Source organism: Apostichopus japonicus, chromosome 5 (genome assembly GCF_037975245.1).
Source record: "Apostichopus japonicus isolate 1M-3 chromosome 5, ASM3797524v1, whole genome shotgun sequence".
Lineage (NCBI taxonomy): Eukaryota > Metazoa > Echinodermata > Holothuroidea > Aspidochirotida > Stichopodidae > Apostichopus > Apostichopus japonicus.
The window spans coordinates 5238728-5257614 of record NC_092565.1 but is presented as its reverse complement, the minus strand read 5'-3'; the positions used below and the strand labels follow the sequence as shown (position 1 = coordinate 5257614).

Genomic DNA, 18887 nt, shown 5'->3' with positions numbered 1-18887 from the left:
TAAGCTTCATAAGCTTCATTGGGCTATCATGACAGTGCAAGCCTGCTACAAGCCTGCTACAGCCTTGCTACGGCCTTGCTACAGCCATAGAAAGATGCTGTCGCTTTATGCCATCGTGTTCAAATATCTGCCACATTGCAATTTTTCCCTTTTGATTAGGCTGAAATTTCGTAAGTGATTTGAGTAAGTTAAAGTGTTATATGCTAACATATCGATGAATTCGGAAGTCATTAAGAGGCTTTTTTAAATTGTAAAAACTTTCCGACAGAATTTGGCCATGTATATAGACATTCTGCCATTAATTGGAATGCACTTGAAACGAGTTCTCTCTTTTTCATTCCTTGAGGGTCCCAAGTGCAATTTGTAATGCTAACGGTTGACACTAAACGCACGATACATAACATATGAGATGGACACTCATTTAAGAAGTGATGATGTAGTGGTCATTTAAATTGGTCAAGCACACTTTGGACCTGGCAAGACGTATTATGGTACTCTTCTACACTGTCTTAAAAAATCATATGACCCATCGGTTAGGTGGTCCAAGGCGTTCTGGTCTGGATTAGGGCCCAAAGCTTTTTCGTGGTCCCTTTTCACTCATTAAAGAAGCAATGATTTAGTGGTCATTTAAATTGGTCAAGCACGCTTTGGACCGGGCAAGACGCATTATGGTACTCTTTTACAATGTCCTTAGAGTACATGTTACCCATTGGTTAGGTGGTCCAAAGCGTGCTGCATGGATTAGGGCCCAAAGCTTTTTCATGGTCAAATTACACTCATTAAAGAAGTAATGATTTAGTGGTCATTTAAATTGGTCAAGCACTCTTTGGACCGGGCAAGACGCATTATGGTACTCTTTTACAATGTCCTTAGAGTACATGTTACCCATTGGTTAGGTGGTCCAAAGCGTGCTGCATGGATTAGGGCCCAAAGCTTTTTCATGGTCCAATTACACTCATTGAAGAAGTAATGATTTAGTGGTCATTTAAATTGGTCAAGCACTCTTTGGACCGGGCAAGACGCATTATGGTACTCTTCTACAATGTCCTTAGAGTTTATATTACCCATTGGTTAGGTGGTCCAAAGCGTGCTGCATGGATTAGGGCCCAAAGCTTTTCGTGGTCCCGTTTCACTCATTAAAGAAGTAATGATTTAGTGGTCATTTAAATTGGTCAAGCACGCTTTGGACCGGGCAAGACGCATTATGGTACTCTTCTACAATGTCCTTAGAGTTCATGTTAACCATCGGTTTGGTGGTCCAAAGCGTGCTGCATGGATTAGGGCCCAAAGCTTTTTCGTGGTCCCGTTACACTCGATGATGAAGTAATGATTTAATGGTCAGTTTAATTGGTCAAGCACGCTTTGGACCGGGCAAGACGCATTATGGTACTCTTCTACAATGTCCTTAGAGTTCATGTTAACCATCGGTTTGGTGGTCCAAAGCGTGCTGCATGGATTAGGGCCCAAAGCTTTTTCGTGGTCCCGTTACACTCGATGATGAAGTAATGATTTAATGGTCAGTTTAATTGGTCAAGCACGCTTTGGACCGGGCAAGACGCATTATGGTACTCTTTTACAAAGTCCTTAGAGTACATGTTACCCATTGGTTAGGTGGTCCAAAGCGTGCTGCATGGATAAGGGCCCAAAGCTTTTTCATGGTCCAATTACACTCATTAAAGAAGTAATGATTTAGTGGTCATTTAAATTGGTCAAGCACTCTTTGGACCGGGCAAGACGCATTACGGTACTCTTCTACAATGTCCTTAGAGTACATGTTACCCATTGGTTAGGTGGTCCAAGGCGTGCTGCATGGATAAAGGCCCAAAGCTTTTTCGTGGTCCCGTTACACTCGATGATGAAGTAATGATTTAATGGTCAGTTTAATTGGTCAAGCACGCTTTGGACCGGGCAAGACGCATTATGGTAATCTTCTACAATGTCCTTAGAGTACATGTTACTGATTGGTTAGGTGGTCCAAAGCGTGCTGCATGGATTAGGGCCCAAAGCTTTTTCATGGTCCAATTACACTCATTAAAGAAGTAATGATTTAGTGGTCATTTAAAATGGTCAAGCACGCTTTGGACCGGGCAAGACGCATTATGGTACTCTTTTACAATGTCCTTAGAGTACATGTTACCCATTGGTTAGGTGGTCCAAAGCGTGCTGCATGGATTAGGGCCCAAAGCTTTTTCATGGTCAAATTACACTCATTAAAGAAGTAATGATTTAGTGGTCATTTAAATTGGTCAAGCACTCTTTGGACCGGGCAAGACGCATTATGGTACTCTTTTACAATGTCCTTAGAGTACATGTTACCCATTGGTTAGGTGGTCCAAGGCGTGCTGCATGGATTAGGGCCCAAAGCTTTTTCATGGTCCAATTACACTCATTGAAGAAGTAATGATTTAGTGGTCATTTAAATTGGTCAAGCACTCTTTGGACCGGGCAAGACGCATTATGGTACTCTTCTACAATGTCCTTAGAGTTTATATTACCCATTGGTTAGGTGGTCCAAAGCGTGCTGCATGGATTAGGGCCCAAAGCTTTTCGTGGTCCCGTTTCACTCATTAAAGAAGTAATGATTTAGTGGTCATTTAAATTGGTCAAGCACGCTTTGGACCGGGCAAGACGCATTATGGTACTCTTCTACAATGTCCTTAGAGTTCATGTTAACCATCGGTTTGGTGGTCCAAAGCGTGCTGCATGGATTAGGGCCCAAAGCTTTTTCGTGGTCCCGTTACACTCGATGATGAAGTAATGATTTAATGGTCAGTTTAATTGGTCAAGCACGCTTTGGACCGGGCAAGACGCATTATGGTACTCTTCTACAATGTCCTTAGAGTTCATGTTAACCATCGGTTTGGTGGTCCAAAGCGTGCTGCATGGATTAGGGCCCAAAGCTTTTTCGTGGTCCCGTTACACTCGATGATGAAGTAATGATTTAATGGTCAGTTTAATTGGTCAAGCACGCTTTGGACCGGACAAGACGCATTATGGTACTCTTTTACAAAGTCCTTAGAGTACATGTTACCCATTGGTTAGGTGGTCCAAAGCGTGCTGCATGGATAAGGGCCCAAAGCTTTTTCATGGTCCAATTACACTCATTAAAGAAGTAATGATTTAGTGGTCATTTAAATTGGTCAAGCACTCTTTGGACCGGGCAAGACGCATTACGGTACTCTTCTACAATGTCCTTAGAGTACATGTTACCCATCGGTTTGGTGGTCCAAAGCGTGCTGCATGGATTAGGGCCCAAAGCTTTTTCGTGGTCCCGTTACACTCGATGATGAAGTAATGATTTCATGGTCAGTTTAATTGGTCAAGCACGCTTTGGACCGGGCAAGACGCATTATGGTACTCTTCTACAATGTCCTTAGAGTTAATGTTACCCATTGGTTAGGTGGTCCAAGGCGTGCTGCATGGATTAGGGCCCAAAGCTTTTTCGTGGTCCCGTTACACTCATAGAAGAAGTAATGATTTAATGGTCATTTAAATTGGTCAAGCACTCTTTGGACCGGGCAAGACGCATTATGTTACCCTTCTACAAGGTCCTCAGACTTCCCATGACCCATTGGTTGGGCGGTCCAAGGCGTGCTGGATTTGATTAGGGCCCAAATGTTTTTATTTCAGTTCCCGTTACATTTATTTTAAAAAAATGTTGATTTAATGGTCATTTTAATTGGTCAAGCACTCTTTGGACCGGGCAAGACGCATTATGGTATCCTTCTACAATGTGTTAAGAATTCATATGACCCATTTGGTAAGGTGGTCCAAGGCGTGCTAGTCTTGATTAGGGCGTAAAGTAATTTTTTTACATTAATTTAAGAGCTGATGAAGTACTGGTCATTTTAGTTGGTCAAAAACTATTTGGACCGGGCAAGATGCATTATGGTACCCTTCTACATAGTTATTAGAGTTCATATGACCCATGGGCCATAGATAAACCTCTTTCCACGACCATATGTTGAACATCTTGTAAGAAAGCTTTTGTCTTGCCAGAGGTGTTACGTCGATACCATTGTCGAATACGTAACTGAATCGGTAGCAGTTACTCATTCGCGAATGTCGAACGAGGAACGGGGAATAAGTATCTAACTTCACACCGGTACAGTGTGCCCTGTTCCGGATGGTCACCAACTTCGCAAATTTGGAGCCCTATTCTGAGATTCGAATTCCACCGGTTGCGAATATACTCTAAAATATGCAGGCATTCATTATATTGGGCAAATTTCATTTTCATCTCTTTACTTTGTCTCTTACTGCTACTCACGGCCATGGAACCTAACGTTAATTTGCTCAGTGTACGCCTAACTTCATGCTAGCCTATCCATTAGTAATTTCAATAGATCATACGTGGTCAGCTGCGGTCCTAACGCAAGGCCTAACATTAAGTAACATTATTGAACTTGATCCATTTCATGACTCTGACAAGTCAGAGCAATGTAACATTCTAGCATTTTTACGTTAAGTTATGTTTGCATAGCTGGTGTTCACAAGCCCTTCCATTAAAGTTAAACAACATAGCGTGACTTTGGCATAACATTACTCACTGCGACCATATTCTGTAGTATGAATATGATGGTTGTACTGGCAGGATACTCATACATTGTACTAAATTGTAGTTCAGTCCATGTCATATTAAAAACAAGTCCTTTGCAAACAAGAATCAAGTGCTGACACTGCAGCAAGAACTAGCCTAGTGGAATTAGAAATTAGGATACTTCCGAACCTGCTGAATTTCTTGAATCCTGCAAACATGACCCTCAATGTCCGAGTCAGTGGAAGTGTGTGGAGCTCTCTAATCTTTGATAACGTACGACAGCAAGGGGACAAGGCAAGTATTTTCATCTTCATATTCCAATATTCATTTGTACAACTGGTGAAGAGTTACTTCACAGATGTGATCATGCGAAATATACGTTTTTATGGTTGTCATCATGACAACATGTCCGATGAAAAGGGCTGAAATGATTGGTTTCGTGAAATAATGTTTCTTGCCCAGGTTATGTCCTGGTTGACATTTCTTAAAAGGAAAGTAGATTTGACTGATCCATTTAACTTACCAGTATAGGTACTGTAGACCTAGAGGCTAGTTTAAACCAAGGCTCTAGCCAGCGAACAGGCCAGGCTGCAGAAAAATATAGAAAAGTAACTAGAATGCATGTACTTACATACAACACACAATTCCATTTTTCAAACATAAGAGAAATCACAATAATCTTTCAAAAGAAGCGACAAATCACAAAGCATTCCTCTGCTTGAAAAGCTAACAAGAATGCCATCATATAGGGGAGGTGGGACATCCCCCCAACCCCTGTATACCCTCCCTCACATCCTCTTCCTGGCTAAAACCCATGGTACTGTTTGCACACTTTCAAAATTTCAAAAATGAATGTAATGATTGTGAAGGCTGTACTGTACATGTGATACAGTATTGTTAAATTGTTGTTAAACAGTATATAATATTAGAAATGTCTTTATTCTCCTCATTACAGGAAGGGTTCCTGATTGGAGAAGTTTCCATGCAAGAGGTGACAAATATAAGTGATTCTCAAATCAATACAACCACCAGAGAGACAACAGTCAGTGAGTACCAAAAATGTGATGATCTTGTGATATGATGTGATGATTCTCGTGATATGATGTGATGATTCTGGTGATATGATGTGGTGATTCTGGTGATATGATGTGATGATTCTCTTGATATCATGTGATGATTCTTGTGATATTCATGTGATGATTCTCTTGATATATGTGATAATTCTTGTGATATGATGTGATGATTCTCCTGATATGATGTGATGATTCTTGTGATATGATGTGATGATTCTCGTGATATGATGTGATGATTCTCTTGATATGATGTGATGATTCTTGTGATATGATGTGATGATTCTCCTGATATGATGTGATGATTCTTGTGATATGATGTGATAATTCTCTTGATATGATGTGATGATTCTTGTGATATGATGTGATGATTCTCGTGATATGATGTGATGATTCTCCTGATGTGATGATTCTCATGATATGATGTGTTTAAAGTGCTGTGTTCCAGACTTTCATTGAGTCCATGGTTGTTGCATGTATTCTTCCTTCTACTGTAAGTTGTCTGCACTCGTACTCAGCATTATGGATTTGTGCTGGTACTGGAGTACAGTAGTCTTGTGGAAATCTAGCACAGATGCTAATGCAAGATTAGGTATAGATATGTCATGACAATTGTTTAAGGACTTTTTGTCTGGTTGTCCCTGGGATTCTTAGCCTGGCTGCCTGTGCTTGCACATAGAGCCATTTTCTCCTACCCAAGGAGAATTCTACTTGAACTCATGCCCTTATTTCAAGTCTGCCATATATACTGTAGTTAGTTGCATCACATGCCAATTACAAAGCTCTGTTGAGCATAGTGGGAGTGCTGGTAAAGCTAGGATTTTCATGTTCATTCTTGTCAGTATTCAATGGAGGAACATACAATGCCCATCTGTTTTGTTGTTGTTGTAAGTTTTTACCTTTCATTTCTCTCTCTTTCAGATGTCATATCTCACACGATTTGTCCCAAGCCTTTTAGGTGAGTTTAAATCTCTTTTAGCTAGATAATAATGTACTCAGAGGCTTGAGGGGTCATCCTCCCCCCCCAGATTTCCCCTTCATCCCCCTCCTACTCCCCCCCCCCCCCCTATATTCCCTCAATCAGATCTGCTACATATCCAAAATATTTAGAACAAAGGCTAATCGATTGTTTGTAGTAGAAATAGGTTCCAATGCACTGCATTAATGTGAAAGAATTGGCAAATGATAGCAAGAAACCCCTCCACTTAGATCCCTCCCCCACATCAGTGTGTTTGCCCGCCCCACAAAGTATGTCTTGCCCCACCCCCCAAGATTGCCTTGACTGGTGCCATCACTGAATGTACTGGCTTCCTTTTGACACAGTTCAACCACTCACATGTAGAGGCAGACGTGCAAACACTGACGAATAACAGTTCTCTATTTGCTCTTTGTATTTTGCAGTTTTTACAATCGCCTCGGTCAAGTCGACAGAGAGAAACTTGCAGCTCTCCTCAAAAGTAATTGTGATGTAAGTCGAAAAGGTTTACCCAGCTTCTTTCTTTTTCTCTACTGGCCTTTCAAATATTTAGAGTATTCAGCAAGATGTATAGCAGTGGTTGTTTATCTGCAACATGTGGCTCTATATAAAAATATCACATCACACACATTCATACAGAGCTTGCAGCAATGCACACTGTCCCTTTAAGAGCGGATATTAAGAATGTCATGTCAGAAATATATATGATGTTTCTTTGTTTGTATTAAACCACATTATTTTATTAAGTGGGACAAAACATCCAATGTTTAATCATATTTTTGCATTTGCATAATAGCTCACTTTGTCATTCCCCCCTCCCCCCAAAATAAATTAGAACTTATCACAACAATGAAACAAAAAAGCACCTTGATTTTTGTGTGGTAGAAGTTACTACGCTAAACAAGTATGACAAGATTCAACATTGGGAAAAGCTGAAAGACAATTTCTTTGTTTTCTCCGTTTCTATTCTCATTTTTCAACATCTGTCCAATGAAAATGTGTTTTTGTGGTATCGTACTGGCAACTCTTGCACTAATTGAACTAGACCCTTATAAGTGAACCTTGCAAGGAATTGTGTTTATTTGCATACGACTAGACTTGAACAAATAGTTTCATTCTAATACACACACACACACTCATATTTTTTGAGGTAATTAAATTTGTGTTGTGATAAATCCAATATCTAACTGGTACAGTATCTACCAGTACGTTTTACTGAATGACACACTTGAAATAAACTAGCTTAAATAAACAATAAGGACAAACCCAGTCGTTGCTAAGCGACCAATTTTGGAAAATTTGGCATGGCATCCCATCTGTCTGAACACATCTTTGTTGTTTATTAATGACTTGTTGTGTATTTTATCTGCCAAGTAGTAAAGTAGTAAAAATTTATGGTTTTACTTTGAAAACATTACATGCAGATATATTAGTACTTATTGCCTCACGTTTTTCAAGTGCAAACTACTTCAGTTAGCAGTTGGGTTTCCATGGAGATATGTCTTCACATGCAACAAGTATGCATTTAAGCTCAAACTATTTCTTAGTGTCTTGTAATGATGTCAACTGTAGATTTGTTTTAGAAAAACAAAAGCAGAAAAAAACCTCAAGAAAATCCGCTACTTTAAAATATAAGAAAATGTAATGATTTCGCTATAGATTTGTGAAGAAAAAGAAAGACTTCAAGGAAATTTGCTTCTTTTACAAAATAAGAAAAACTAAGAAAATGGTTTGGCCTAAAAGTATAAATGCAATCAATCTCCATATATTTTCACCGTCACGTAACTTTGAATCAGAGTGATATGAATGAATAGCAGTTATTTAATCTTAATGACAGCGAAATAAGCACCACGGAAAGAATAGAATATAAAGTTTTCGAGCAAAATCAGTAAAGGTGTGCAACAGAGGACAAGTTTGTGTGCTAACAGCTTTGTTGATTGAAGTGATATATATCACAAAGTATTTCGAATACTTGACTGGTACTGGTGATCCTGCTTATCTTTTTAAATTGTTTTCAATGCTTTACAGAACGTGGTGGGGTGGTTCCGATGCAGGTCGGGCAGTATGCCGGAGCCGTCGCTGCGAGAGAATGCGATCCACCATCATCTGAGGGATCTATTAGGGACCCACTACCAGAATTTTCTCTTTGGTATCTTTGGAGAAGGCAGTAACATGAACCATACCACCATTACTTACTACTATAACTTTTATACTTATAACAATGGGTGAGTAAAGCAGTGTCAATGTTATAAATCTATCCGACTACTGTACGTAGCAGAAATAGCAGCATTTTATTGCATGCGTCGATGCTGATTGGCAGTGAAATGGCGGAGGGGGGGCGGGGGGTGCGGGACATGATGCAAGGTGCAAGAGAAGTAGGGTGTTAGGAGCTTTTGTATCCTTCCAGAATTTTGGAAGTTTTCATAGACATTCCTGTATTTTCTAATGCAAATAGCTCTTTCTAATTTTCTAGTGCCCTTTTCCTTAAGTTGTCAAGTTTAGAGGATAAATCTGCCCTTCGTCCGATCAAACATTATATTTCTTTCCACAGGTAGGCTTAGTCCCTCCATATATGATGGGCTGTAATTGTACTCTCCAATTCTTACTCCTGTCACTGTACCAGTCCCAAATCCCTACCTTTCTCACCCCTCTGGAATCCATTTAATATTCAACTGTTAGACCGCACTGCTACTATCGTAGTTGAACATTACGGTGGAGTAATAACACACAAGAATTTCCCAAATAGAATATTTTGGAAATCAAAAGTCGATAATAAGTAGTTTATTATATTAACAGTATCAGTATTAAATGGATCAACAATAAGCTGTGACAGAGACCAACAGAGTACAGTAGGCTGTAGAGATATTTATATATTGAAAGCTTTTAGTTAATGCAGTATGGTGCCTTGAATCACCAATTACAGTTTTGACCTTACCCAGTTTATTGATGTACTGAATCCAGAGGGGCACAGCAACTATTTGAGGGAGAGAATTAGAAATTGCTTTTAATTTCCATTGAGATGGCAGGGGCACTACAGCAATTTTGTAGCTTTTAGTAGCAAAACAAGGCTATTTACATACACTTGTGAAAAGGCACCAACGGGCATGGTTTTATAAAGTGAGAGATAGCATGCATTTAGAAATAACAACATTTTAAGAGCAACGCTTCTATAAGTGGTTTTTGTAAAACTGAACATTTCCCGCAGCTGCTCAATATTTACTGGCTCTTGGCGCAAATATCAATGGAGTTTTGGACAGTCTTAGAGCCCTGACTTGGATTGATGATAAAGTTGTTTCATGAACAAGAGGGCACCTAAGGCATTAAGGGGGTTAAAGGGCGTACCGCACTTGTTGCTAGCAGTGACGAATGATTTTAAGCTCATCACAGCAAGAGGCATTTAGCCATCGGCCTACTATTACTGACGTACAGATTCTTACGTATATTGTGTCTGTCTGTCTACATTGTTGGTTCTCCTTTCATCTTCCGCTGCAGTTTATTCTCCCCACAAAAGGTCGCTATAGAAAATTTAGGAGATACGGCTCAGTCGGAGTACAAGCATGGCTCATCTCTGAACACGGAGTCCAGCGGTAGCGATAGTTACAGGGACATATTAACCAGTCATAAGTAAGTTTCACTTTCTAAACATGTTTTATTTGAACCAAGGGTTTGTCAGCTTGCAACATATACTCTAAGTTTTTTTTATTCTTTGTCAAAATTTAAAAAATCAAATCAAAAATAAGAAACTGACTGGGAAAAGATAAAAGCAATTTACTTTTATAAGACAAGTTGTTGGATAATCCCGAATTGAATGTTTACTTACCATAAATGTAACTGGTTGAAATGTGACGATGTGTCTTGGAAACGACATTTAAAACTGTCTCAAGTTGCGATATAATTGGGAAAGTAAATAGAAATTGATTTGGGGTGGGGGTGAGTGGAGGAGGGGTGGGGCAGCTAAAATAAGTTGCTTGTAACGATATGATGTGTGTTTTACGCTGTAAACAGTAGACTGTCCTGAAAAATGCACAGTGCAAATTTTATTATGCCACTCTCTACTTCTTGAGCGTGTAAAGCAGAACTGTTTGTGACTGTGTTGAGTTTGTTTTGATCTCATCTCCCTACATGTAATGTATAGGGAGATGAGATATTGTACTTCACCCCACATCAGAAATGTGAGTGAGTGAGTGAGTGTGTGTGTGCATGGGTGGGTGGATGGGTGAGTGGGTCTGGTTTGTTTGTGAGTGAGTGAGCAAAAATAAGTATTTTGCAAACTCCACCTGGACCCTAAGTCCTGTCAAGTTCAAGCTTGGTGGGTGGGTGCCTGACCATCTAAACTGGTGCCTGCGTGATTGATGACGTCAAAGAGGTCGAAGGTCAAGAAATCTAAAAATTTGGTTTCTTAGCCATTTTCTGCATGCCAACATGTTGGACAAAGGCATTAGACCACATTATATGTAGAGAATGAAGAGACAAAGTTTAAAATAAGACAGATTTAGCTGTTTAGGCTTGTAGTTAAAGGGTCAATTGACGTTAAAAGTTGAAATTGGTCTAAATCGTGCAAAAAAGTGTGTCGTGAACTTCTCCTAGACTGTAAGTCAGATCAAGTTCAAACTTGGTGGGTAGGTGCCTGACCATGTACTGTAAACTTGATCTTTGGTGATTGGTGGTGTCATAGATGAAAGGTCAAATACCCAGAAACTGTAGCCATTTTTTGCTTCTCAGTATGTTGGAAAAAGTCATTAAACCAGAAGATATGTAGAGAATAATGGAACAAATTTTAAATAGTACTTAGGTAGTTGTTCAGGGTCGAGGTCAAAGTTCATTGTAGATCCATTCCATCATAGAAGAGATGAGGTGCCATGGATTGCCATCTTGTCTTATGTTTTAATCGTAATAGATGCTAAGATCCCATAACAAGAGAGTTTATTGGTCAAGTTTCATTCATTTTCTGTTTTTCTTGACAGGAAAGATATGATTGATAAAGATGGCTACCTTCAAGGTATGCAAGGAATTAAGATGACTAACGAAGCAATCCATGACAGAATGAAGGTGAGAATGCAAAACTATTAATTAATGGATCACTCAACTGTCTATTTGAGTATAGTTTCATTAGTTTAATGTAAGTTTAACTGCTTTGTTCAAGGGCTGTCCTTACATTGTTGGTGTTTAATATCATTAGATGCAACGTTACATTGTCACTGTAACACGCAACATCATATAACCTGTTAAAATTTCAAGTGCCATTGCTTACACAACTTTTTGTGTTTAATAAACTGCTAAGTGAAACTACCCACTGCTCTAGGTGATGAAATATTTGGTGTTTAATCTGCAAGCTGCAGCTCATTCAGTGGGGCTTTAATTTCAACTCCTACCCACATCCCATCGAAGAGAGTCTAGTGGCATCTGCTCCTGTAATGCTCCGACAATAGCATAAGAGACGGTGGTATGAACAGGCCTTATGGGCAAAAAGTTAACACGTCATTTAATGAAAGTGAAAATATTCCCCATCTTGATGGGCTGGAATTCATTTCCCCCGTGGGTTGTAAAACAAAAGAGAAATCTGTAAGCAAGGGCCATTATCAATCCATCTTTGCGTGATTGATTACTAATCCATCTTTGCAGGATTGATTATTAATCCATTCTTTGTGTGATTGATTATTAATCCATCTTTCTGCTATAGACGTTGAAGGACAGCGTAGTAAAATCAGAGGATTCGGTGAAGAGACTGGTAGCAGAGGTCAAGATGCTAGGTCAACGGGTTGTTCAATCTCATAAAGCCGTACAGAAGGAGAAAGTGCCAGGTACATTTTCAAGTTTCTTCCATTTAGGTTTGGTACGTTGAGAGTACAAGATGGATATGATGCTTGCATTGTATAGAATTATTGGTTTGTCAATAACATTATTGGTAGCAGTATGCCCAAGACAATGGGTTGTAGGTCCATTGTTTTGCGAGCACATCACAGATATGGTCAAGTGCAAAGAAAGTTGGAATGAATTTCAGAACTAACTAATGAGTCTGTCTTGCGTACAAAGATTTACTTCGCTGCTAAATAAACCCAAGCGTGTTTAACTGGAGTGTCAAGCATAAACTTTTTAAAAGGGATTTATGGTAGTTTGCAAGTGAAGACCTAAACTGATATCGATATTGATTGAGTGCAATTGTTCAATGTATGCCCCCCCCCCCCACACTCCTGGAAAGAAGACACCCTAACCAAGATGAAATATCACTGAGTAATAGTCAGTCGTACCAAAGACGATGGAGTAGACAACAGAGTTGAGGAGAGTGGAATTTTTTCTGAATGTTAAAGAATATATAGTCTCCTTCCTTTGTCCTCAGATTCGGTGAAAAGTACATTTGGTGAATATTGTAAGCATATCAAGCTTGTTCCCTTTTCCTAGAACTGAATAAGTATTCATGCAAAGCAAATTGCTCTTTGTACCCATCATGAAAGTAGCTGTGCAGTTACTAGTGTATTGGAAACAATTTTTTTACCTGCCATTAATTTTAATATCAGCAACTGCTTTTTTTCCCCCTTAATTTGTACAGCATTGTGTCATATATATTTTGACATATCATGCTTTTCTCTGTGTAGTTATAAGTTTTCCCTATGATCTCAGAGATACACATATAAATAAATACAGAGGGAAATATATTGAAAAAAGGTGTAGCAATATTAATGTCGGCCAGTGACTGGGTCAGGTCCGTCTGGAAACCCTATGGGCAAAGAGACTAGGAGAGAACTGGTCAGGGACAACGGGAGAGGGAGGGGGGGGGTAATGATGGGATATTTGGGGACATTGTAAAGAGACATCCAGTTACTTTTGAAATGTAAACTTCTTCTCTAGCGTTTTGCTGTATTGGATGCAGCCAGGGGATGGGGGGGGGGACCTAGTTCCCCCATCTCTCAGATTTTGTCTGTAACCCCACCAAAATACATATCCAGTACCAATAAACCCACTCCAAACTCTGTTCGTCCGTTCACCCGAGAGAATCTTGCTTCTAAATCGAGTGACTTGTTTCACAAGTGCAAAGACATTTGGCTTTTTTTTTTTTCTTTAACAGAAACTCTAGTGTTATCATAAATATAATAGTAAACAAAATGACTAAACTTTCAGCACATGTATTTAAAATAGTAAACACTTACTTATTGCCTCGGCTCCACCTTCACTTTAATATTCTGGCTTTGATTTCTGATTATGGGCAGGTTTGAGTGGTAGTACGTTTCTCCATCCGTGTTATTGTCAGATAATGAAATGAGAATGAGAATTTAAAAAATTGTAAGATATATGTTTGCTTATTCGACAGTATGACTTCATATCCCTCAGTTCTTCAGTATCTAACTAAATGACAAATGTAGGCTGAATTTTGTACGCAATAATTTCATAGTCCACCAGAAAAAGAATAATTTGAGATTGATTACCGTTTATATACTGCTGATCCAGGTTTGAAGCTATTCACTGTTAAAATATGCTAAACCTCTGGAATGGTCCTTTAAAGGCCAACTCTTCTAGTACGGGCCTTAGGCCTTAATTTTAATGTTAACCCATTGCTTTGTATAAATTCTAATAACTCACTCAACCAAAGCATGTTCCTTTAACTTGATATTAAAACAACAACACCATTGCACCCCTTGAATGAAATTAAAACTGTCCAAAACTCAACAAATTTGTACTACCAATGTAAACATGTCATTTGAGGCATGTATAAAACTCTTTTTGTGATTTTGTGTTGCATCTGAGGAACTGAGCTAAATGGTTAAAGTATTAGATTAAATAGTCTTATCACTCTTGACCGATGAACCTCGGCAGGTTAAAGGGTCGTTCCCTCAAAAATTAAAAAGTGGCATAAAAAATCCAGCCTGGCCTCGAAAGCAGTGTTTTTTAACAATTCACAACAAATTAAACTGAGGTTTGTTCCTCAAGTCATTTTTTTATGAAGTTTTCCTTCATGTCTTTCCATTGATATATAGCTTGTAAATCTATAGCAACTCAAATACTTTTGGCCTTCATGTTGTAATATATTACTTTTTGTTTTACATATTTTTCCCTTACATTTTATAATAATTTTCTGTAACTACTGTAGTTGATACTACAATACTAGACATTTTACTAGTAGATGGGTAATAAATGAAAAAAAAAGAAGACATTTCAGGCATTACATTTAGTTACGGAAATCATTAAATGTTCTTACATTTGTCTATAGCTCTTACCCCCTCACCCAAGAAAGTGTTTCTCTCTTCCCCCCCCCCCCATCACCCAAAGCAATCCGTGTTGGCCCCTGAAATTATTGGCTATCGTCGACTCATTCGAATCTTCAAATTTATCTAACATGCATGATCTACACTTTATGCAGAGTACTTTCGTCTACATGGCTTGTGTATTCCTATCTAGTAATTTTCTTTCATACTCTTTTTTTGACAGAACCACCTGTGGTGTCCACCACGGAACAGCTCCCTGAGAGACCTCTAGAAGACTTAAATTTAGAAGAGACTCGGGAAGACAACGAAACATCAGACAGAGACAATAAATTGGAATCCCAAGCCCCGGTAGCCGATTCAGATCCCTTCTCTAGTCTAATTATGGACATGAAAGCCTCCATCTCACCTCCGAGTAAAGTACGGTCTAACTCGGACCAGATCAGGAAAGGCCTACCGGACGATATCCTCCTGAAGGCAGAAGACGACAGAAAAGTTCGTTCCAATTCTGGTAGCGACGTGCCGAACGCTTCATCAATCCAAAGAGACAAGCCGATGGAAGTTTCCTCCAAAGGGATTAGAAATAGGACTAAAGTTGAAGAAGGATCGGAAAGTGATTCGATCCAGTTACCGGATAGTCCTGCCGGTCTCGAACTTTCAGGATCACAAACTTTCTGAGCCACCGATGTTGCAGCTTCTTAAAAGATATATATATATATATATAAGCTTTTCTACTTTTTTTTGTATGACCATGTGTGTAAATATTGAAGCACTAAGGATATGCGGTTTTTCTTCCTTGAAATAGCAAGAGATAAAATGGAGAATACTGTTATGAAAGCTGTACTTAAAACACTTGAAAAAAAACTTTCCTAAATTTTAAGGAACATTTTGGCAGAATTTTTTCTGAAGAAATCTATCTAATATTTCATGCGTAGTCTTGAATACTTCTGCAATACCATAAGATCCTCTCTGCCCTGCACCTAAAAATACCGGTGTTTTTTTTTACTCTTTTGCATGTTTCCAAAAGTGCTTTTCTCAAGGGTATGGTGTTGAAAATTTTCTCAGATTTACAGATGGAAATTATAAAAGGTTTCTTTGGTAAGAATGGTCATGTGATGATGCTAAAAGATAGTGATGATGCTAAAAGATAATCTAATGCATAAAGAGTCTGTAAATTCAGAAGAGAGGAATTTATAAGTATCCTCTGTCAGGGATCTTGGATTGATTCCTAGCCAAAAGGCAAAAAGGAATCTAGGCGTGTATGTTTGCAGGTAAATGTATGTATATGTTATGTTCCAACTTGTAAACAGGGTGACTCACCAAGCATATCTTGCATGAATTTCACGCAAATTAGGATGTAAATTTACAGCACTGTATTCTTTGGCTGCTCCAGTTATTGAGCAGAGTCAAAGGTCAATTGAGGTCATCAGCGGCCAAAATACAAAAACCTCATAGTCCAGTTTAGTGAACATCTGTAGCATCAGTAAAATGTCATAGTTAGTTGGTAGGTCCCCCTCACTAAGCATCACACTTTGAGCAGTTCTGTTAAGAGGTCAAATGTAAATTGGAGTCATCAGCTGCCAAAAGCCTGAAATTCTTGTTGACATATTTAGCTTCAAAATCAAAACTGCGATTATCCTCATGCTCAGAAATGTACAAGAACTGAATGTTCTCTGAAGAGGTCAAAGGTCACTTAGGGTCAAATTCTGACCACCTTGATAACTCCAAAAGTTGAGGTCGGATGAATAGCACACCTGGTATGATGGTGCCCCCACTGTGAGTTCTCCATTGCAATCATTTCCTTTTGGTGAACATAATTTGGTCAACTTCAGTTTTAGTTTGTGAAGTGGCTCAAATTACAGATAGGTCTGAAGTAACCTTGAACAATGCATTAACAGTCAATCAGGTAAATGATATCTGCTTCAGAAGTGATAATCATGTGTTGGATGATCTTAAAACACACCTCAAGTGATCCCTGGCAGTTGTCACTAGTTGAGTCTCAAAGGGGTAAACAGGCTGTCTGAAAAGTTGCTTTCTTCTGTGTAGTCTATATATATACTAGATGGCTTTGGTATTAAAAATATTTTAGTGTATTGAAGGGGTAGGTTGGTGGCAGAGCTGATTTGCTAACTCAAAAAAAGGTAAAAGGTAATGTCCATTTGCTCATACATATTCAACATCTATGGGTCTATATTTCACATAAAAGGAAGACTGTTCTTTCTGGATTTTAAACCATTTTTGTCCATAAAACTTATGTACTGTAAAAACGTTATCAGTGACTGAATAGGTTGATGTCCAAAGAATGAGTTAGTACACTTTTTGTGGTCTAGGGAGTTTGGAATGTCTGATCATTTATGGTTATCACTTAATGTATTAAACAAATGTTGACTCACTAGACTCTACATCAGTTAGATAGCCAAGTGGGATTTTGTGCAAGTTATATGGCAAGGAATCACTATTCTTTGCCCCCTGTCTAGAGAATGCTAAAACTCCTCTTTGGGTGGTTTGATATAGATGCAATATTTTGTTGGCACTAAGTGGACATATTGTGGTTATACTTTTACTTGTAAGCTGCAAAACAAGATGTGAAAAATCGGCGGCTAGTTTTTTTTTAACTTGTGCTTTCACTGGAAGAATAAAAAGAAGAGCATGAGTTGAAATTGAACCAGGAACATTGTGATGCCTTTTTCTTTATATCTACCACTAGACCATAAGGTGAGATGCTACAGTAAGCCGCATTTCAAATATTTAAAGATCCAGTTGTTGGGACTTGGGTGTTTTATAAAATATTTTCTCCTCCACTGAACCTTGTCAGGGAGAGGGGTAGTGGCCAACTCGCTTCACCCACTTGGGAACCTTGTCAGGGAGAGGGCTGGCAGCAAACTCGGGTACCGCTTGGGAACCTTGTCAGATAGAGGGAGGCTGCACAGCTCGCATGCCGCTTGGGAACCTTGTTGGGGGGAGGGAGCTCCTTTTACAGAATTCACTCACTCACCCACCCAGGGCTTGAACCGAGCTGCTCAGTATCATTGCAGACGGAACAACCCATTACACCATTTTGGTTCCCAATGAAATAACCTTCGTTTCTTACCTTTATACTTCCACCTGCTCCAAGGAACAGAAAAGTAAAAGGCTCTGGTTGGGTCTTGAACTCATGACAGTGTGTTTGTATGTCTCTCTCAGTCCAGAGCACTAACCACTGCACCACAGCAACTGTTGAAAAATAATGCTCATTTCTAATATTTCAACTTCACAATGGATGGAGGAAATGGCAAAAGATCAAAATGTTGTCTGGGGATTGAACACATGACAGTGTGTTTGTCTGTCTCTCTCAGTCCAGAGCACTAACCACTGCACCATAGCAACTGTTGAGAAATAATGCTCGTTTCTAATATTTCAACCTCAGAATGGATGAAGGGAATTGCAAAAGATCAAAATGTTGTATGGGGATCGAACTCATGACAGTGTGTTTGTCTGTCCAGAGCACTAACCACTGCACCACAGCAGCTGTTAGGAAATTGTGCTCGTTTCTAATATTTCAACCTCAGAATGGAAGTGCAGGGGGAGGCAAAAAACATGATTTATGAAAAAAATAGAAATCATATAGACAAAAAGCTTTTCCCAGTCACATAATTACACGAAATTGATGTATAAGAAAGACAAGGGTGTCTTCTACTCCACGTCTAAATTTACTGTCGATGGGTGTTTCAGAGAGGACAAGGGAGGGGGCTAAAAAGGGAGTTTTCCAAATTGTGCACTTATAAAGAACACGTATTTCTATCGGGTCCTTTGGGACCACGTATCTCCCGAACGGAAGCAGATATGGACCTGGGAGTTGCAGATTTGGGCTCCTGAGCATCAGTTACCCCCGGTTACGTCATTTGGGTGATATCGATTTTGGGTCAATTTTGGCAAAAACAGGTTTGGCAAAAACAGGCAAAATCAGGTTTTTTGCCTCCTACGCCCCCACACAACACCCAATTCCAAAATAAACTTCAGATTCGTAATCAGCGTGTCGCGAACTACCAGAAAAGATACACATTTATCGCTTTTGCGACAACAAGTTTTTTCACCTCAAAAAAAGGAAGAGCGAAAAACTTTTACGA

At 39.2% G+C, this 18887-nt stretch overlaps 1 protein-coding gene across 2 annotated transcripts; it reads left to right on the top strand.

The window, feature by feature from the left end:
- The first annotated feature begins 4078 nt into the window (after positions 1–4078).
- Positions 4079–17446, top strand: LOC139967397 (BRISC complex subunit Abraxas 2-like). Of its 2 annotated transcripts, none has more exons than XM_071971144.1 (9): positions 4079–4834; positions 5496–5586; positions 6532–6568; positions 7012–7078; positions 8615–8811; positions 10079–10210; positions 11551–11635; positions 12267–12387; positions 15008–17446. In XM_071971144.1, exons 1-9 carry the CDS (start codon positions 4757–4759, stop codon positions 15457–15459), a joined length of 1260 nt encoding a protein of 419 aa, XP_071827245.1. In that variant the 5' UTR covers positions 4079–4756; the 3' UTR covers positions 15460–17446. The 2 variants fall into 2 exon arrangements, with proteins under 2 accessions (XP_071827245.1, XP_071827244.1); XM_071971143.1 differs by having other exon boundaries at positions 4079–4838; positions 5500–5586.
- The last annotated feature ends 1441 nt before the right edge of the window (positions 17447–18887 follow it).